The sequence below is a fragment of the Trachymyrmex septentrionalis genome, unplaced genomic scaffold (genome assembly GCF_001594115.1).
Source record: "Trachymyrmex septentrionalis isolate Tsep2-gDNA-1 unplaced genomic scaffold, Tsep1.0 scaffold137, whole genome shotgun sequence".
In the NCBI taxonomy this organism is placed as follows: domain Eukaryota; kingdom Metazoa; phylum Arthropoda; class Insecta; order Hymenoptera; family Formicidae; genus Trachymyrmex; species Trachymyrmex septentrionalis.
Genome location: NW_017304512.1, coordinates 126874 through 132213, shown reverse-complemented (window position 1 = coordinate 132213; position 5340 = coordinate 126874). Strand labels below are relative to the sequence as shown.

At 33.3% G+C, this 5340-nt stretch overlaps 1 protein-coding gene across 1 annotated transcript in view; it reads left to right on the top strand.

Annotated features, from left to right (window-relative positions):
• Positions 1-557: 557 nt before the first annotated feature.
• LOC108757314 (Bardet-Biedl syndrome 4 protein homolog) overlaps positions 558-5340 on the top strand; it is a 5378-nt gene continuing 595 nt past the window's right edge. Inside the window, exons 1-9 of the mRNA XM_018501796.1 lie at positions 558-765; positions 1069-1208; positions 1860-1972; positions 2054-2148; positions 2407-2569; positions 2853-3006; positions 3351-3473; positions 3945-4116; positions 5132-5325. Of these exons, the coding sequence (XP_018357298.1) occupies positions 684-765; positions 1069-1208; positions 1860-1972; positions 2054-2148; positions 2407-2569; positions 2853-3006; positions 3351-3473; positions 3945-4116; positions 5132-5325 (1236 nt within the window). The 5' untranslated portion in view covers positions 558-683. The remainder of the gene's footprint in view (positions 766-1068; positions 1209-1859; positions 1973-2053; positions 2149-2406; positions 2570-2852; positions 3007-3350; positions 3474-3944; positions 4117-5131; positions 5326-5340) is intronic.

Sequence of the window (5340 nt, the reverse complement as noted above, 5' to 3'; positions counted from 1 at the left end):
TTTAAATAGCGAATACTCTTTTTTTTGGATTTAATTGGATTCAATTAGTTTCAATTGGATGCAATTGGATTGCAAAACTGCATTTCCTATTCAAAATTTGGAATTGAACAGTATTCACACTGCACAGAAAAAGCTAATATTATTTTTAGATTAAAAGGCATAGAGATATGTTCCATGTAATTCCTATAAATGAATAAAAATTGCATTCAGGATTGAAAAGCATTTATTCGTGAATCAATATTTCTGAAAATCTGAATCCATTTCAATTCATTTCAATCCATCCTCATTTGCTGGGATGACATGTAGCGGAAAGATGTAAGTTGTCGAACGATTTTTCAGCTAAAAGAGCAAACTGGCGTCCCCGATTTGCAATACTGAACGCACCTAAATGTTGCGAAACGAAGCGCCCGCTGCTACTGGATGATCTAAAAGAATAAGCCAATAGCAGCGAGCGCTCACAGATTCTTCCGCAACAGTTGTGCTGTTGAACGTGACCATTGGCTTACGCTATTCCGTATCCCGCGAATAAAAAATTGGACCATCTACGCCATTGCGCCAAGAGAGTTTACATTTCGTTACCATGGCAATCGCGAGCTTGTCAAACTTACGAAAACCAGTTATCAACAGTTATCAAACGAATGGGCACGAGAGATACAGATTGTCAAGATTAGAGTTTCGTAAAAATGGCAAATGATATTCTCAGCAATGGCCGTTTACGAGAAGACACTGTTGTACAACGAACAAGAAATGATCGAGGCAATCGAGGTATCATTCAATTCAATCAAAACTTTAAATATAAATGATTCACTATCGATTGAGTTTTGATAACAAGATAATAGGGATTTTATCGCCAGATATGCGGCGAATGCCAAGGCCACGTTATCTTCTTCTTGACAAGTAATTAAGAAAAGGATAACTTTAGCGTTTACCTATCTGGATTCACATTGCAAAAAAAAAAAATTCTATTAATCTTGTGATGCGCGTCACATCGGAATTGCTCTTTGTCAGATGCAATTTTTCCGTCGCGTTTCTTATCGGGTTTCTTCTTATTGGTTTTGTTGGACGTAGCACCAGACATAGCAGCAATAGAGAGTCGCAATTGGTTGCTACATCGACATTACACGAGACACGAATACAGCGCTTGCAAGCTACTCATCGAGCAGGAATTGATGAAATCTAATGGCCACGAATACGCCAATTATTTAAAGGTGCGATCGAGACTATTCTCCCAAATAATGTCGCATACGAAAATACGTTTTACGTATATAAATACATACCTATACATTTTCCTGTTACTCTTTTACGTACAACATTTTTCGAGAATAATCGAAAGTCCTCTTGATACATAACTTGATGCATAAAAGTAAAAATTAACACTAAAATTGACAACAATTGTCGATAGTTTGCCACCATCCGCCACTGCCTACGACAGACTATGATGGAAAGTGTGGAAATAATTAAATATTGATTTTGGTCTCTCACACTAAATTAATAATATTAGTACACGTATTAAAGACTTGAGTTAAGATATTTAAATGCAGTGGCAATATAATTAATTTTAACAATTAAATATATATTTTATTAAATAACGTATAAATATTATTATTAGGTTTTTAATCGTTGAAAATATTTTTTATATGCTTTAACATCACTAATTTCATATTTAGCAGTTTTTAGTGTGCACTAAAAACTGCATACTAGTAATGCAAGTATGACTGAATTTGCTAAAAACTGTTCGACAAAAGAATAATGTCTTTATTCGTACAGCCTGTAAATGTAATGAATAACTATAAACAACTACCAATATTTATCCTTGTTACACGGTCGTATCGGATAATGCATAATGAACTTATTAATAGGGTTTAATTCTTCGAAAGGAGGGTAGGATTCAAGATTCCTTGGATTGTTTTCAAATCGCGTATAATGTGAATTCGACAAACATCGATAACGTTAAACAGATAGCAAAATCGTTGTAAGTAATTAAAAATTATTCTTAATACAAATTACATAATATATGACAAATATCGCGAATTATTAACGCGACAATTTTTAGACTGATAATGGGAAGTCACAAACGCGCGATAGATGCATATGCGGAAGCTGAAAAGATATCTGTTCTACCAGATTGGGAAATATATCATGGCCTTGGCAAGTTATTTGTTTCGCAATGCGATGTATTATTTTGCACAACACATTAGCCAAGCTTTATAAACTTGCAGATGCACCTATCAGAGAATTCATGCTACTTTATTAACTTTGTGGAAAATGTACTTTTGCTCGATGTTGCACTCGTATGAATAAGTATGTAACCGCGTTTCAAGTATTTGCTTTGAGCATAATTAAAGTTATAAAGTTTAATTGTAAATAATGCTTTCTGCCCGGAATTATTTTCTTTCCCGTCTTCAGGTGAGGCTTATGTAAAATTGAACCAATTACAAGAGGGTAAAAAATATTTCAAAAGATCAACGGAATTAACCAAAAGTGAATTGCCCAATATTGATCTTGCGAGACTCTATCTCTTAGACGATATGATTCCAGAAGCTAGAAACGCTTATACGGCAGCTTTAAAGTAAGTTATATGAATCACAAGACACAGCTATGAATCGCGCGAATTAGAAATTAATTAAATTATGTTCACTTTTATGTACCATTAGTTGTGAACAAATTAAAAATATTTATTATCAGATTTATTGTAGAGTAATTTTTTTATCACATTTTCAATATGTTTTCTTAGCTTATCGTTTTTCTTTTTAACACTTTTCTTATTTTGTCGATCACTTGTTTCCTTTCTTTCGATAGCATTTCTATCATTTTGATATAACTTAAACTTTCGACACTTTCTTTACTCTTAGCGGGAATTCTCAGAGTATAGATGCGGCGACAGAACTGGGTCTCTTATATCTTAAAATCGGAGATACGCAACGAGCATTTCAGCAATTTGGAGCAGCTTTGGCTCATTCGCCTAATTGCATCAAGGCAATCTTGCCTATGGCTTATGTAATGCAGGTGCATAAATTTATAGAAATTCATACAGTATCATCGCATTGAACAGTTCTCTTTATTTTACGAAAAAAATTAATCGATTGACATCTTGTACTCAAATTATATGTTCGTTCTGATTATTTTCATCAAATTAATTTTTAATTACTTAAATTGATTGTTTCGTTTGATTTATAAAGTAGGTAAAGCATTATTCTGCTTTGCTAATATAATATTATAAATAACTATGAAGGCACATTCTATCACAAATGCATATTCGTCAGATTATTAAGATTTACTTATTCTTACGTTGAATTCTTCGTGGAATTTGTTTCTTTGCTTCGCTGGACAGTATATATTATATTTTCTAGAGTCATCGAGAGTACGATGTGGCCTTATCGAAATATAAAGTTGCAGCACAGACCATTCCAGAATCTTCAATCCTTTGGAACAACATTGGAATGTGCCTTTACGCGAAACAAAAGTATGTCGCGGTGAGTCTACTCCTTTTTTTTCTTTCACTTTACCTTCATTTTTACCTTTATCGCTTTTTCTCTGAATATCTCCTCTTTGAAACACGCTCAATTTATAGCAATATTCCCCTATAGCAAAAAATGTCATAGTTACATCACAATCATCGATGACGTGCCAATGTCCGCTTTATCACAAATGTATAAATTTTCAAAAGTATTGAAAGTTTTTATCCAACAAAAATATACTATAAATTAAAAATAGTTATATTGCGAAATTACAATAATATTTTGTGAAATAATATTTTGTGCAAATTTCTAATACGCTGTGCGCCAGTTTTGTAAATTTACAACAAATTTCTATTGTAAATTTACAAATATTGTGAAACCACAGCACAACGTAATATGGTTTATAAATTTACTGCATATTTTTATTGTAAGGGTATTGTAAATTCACGAACATTTCTAACAATGTTCCTTTGCAATATTTCGTAGGCTATTAGCTCGTTGAAGCGAGCACATTATTTGAACCCAATGTCTTGTGTCCCGTCGTGCAACCTGGGAATCGTTTTTCTTACCACTGGACAGCCTGCATCAGCCGCGATTTACTTATGTGCTGCAGTCAGCGCTGAACCGAAGAATTCTATGCCATATCTGTTATTGGGTTGTGAGTACAAAAAACAAATTCAAGTCTTTATATTTTATATAATTTTATTATTACACTATAAAAGAAGCCTAATTTAGTTATAGCGAATTCGATTGAACGCACTCAATGCGCACTACTGATGTACATTTAGCCATCGATAAAATAACGTAAGATATATTTATAAATAAGCATAGAAATCGATTAAATTGTGAAATACTCGATACATTTATTAGTAAAATATGTATAGCGACAATTTTATCGCTACAACTATTGTATAAGGCGAAGATGCGTTGAATTTCAGAGAAAATCACGCACAATACAACGTTGTCTGTACACACAACATTTCGGCGAAACAATAAAGCATTTAAATGCCTCTGCTATTTTTTATGGCAGTTCGCGTTCAAATACTTTTCTCCTAATGCATCATAAATCAAAATGAAATGCATGTTATTAAATTATATTACTGTAAATTGTATATGATAATTATTATCTTTCGCGGTTTAAACAAACTTATTTGAAATATAACAACAGTAATAATAAACAGTAACGACCTGCGGAAACAATATTTTTATTTTATAAGAAAGATCTCGAACAGAGCACGGAACGAGCGAACGTTCTCGCGAGCAAGAAAACAAAGATTCGACTGTAAGATTCTGTAGAGACAACACGTGTACATACCAGATTAAAAAGGAAATTTTATCACAATCGCGAGTCTTATTATTTCATGTCGCCATCACGAATATAATTCCTTCACGAAGATTCTTCGAGCTCCGGACGCATCCCAAACTTCTAAATATGTATTTTATATTGAATTAATATTTGAATTTCATTTTCATATTCAAATTAAATCAGTGTACAACAGCTTTAATGTGCATCAGTGCGCACTAGTGCTTTCAATCGAATTCGCCATTAGTCTTATTACTGATTAGCAAAACAAGAACGGGGCATCCAAAAAGAGATCTTATACCGGAGTTTTATTACCAACAGAACGTATTTGCTTTTGAAATATGAATTCTTTTTTTTCTTCTTATCTCAGTGGCTCTAAAACGTTTGGATGATCTGGAAGGTGCTGAAAGATCATTGACGAAAGCACATGCATTAGCTCCCCAGGATCCATTAATTTTGATCAATTACGCTGTGGTACTTGATGCTCGCGGGAAACAAGCTGATGCCACTGAAATTTTAACAGCGCTCAATGACATTATGGCTGTCGTTGAAGTCGATGTGCAGGTAATTTAAAAATCA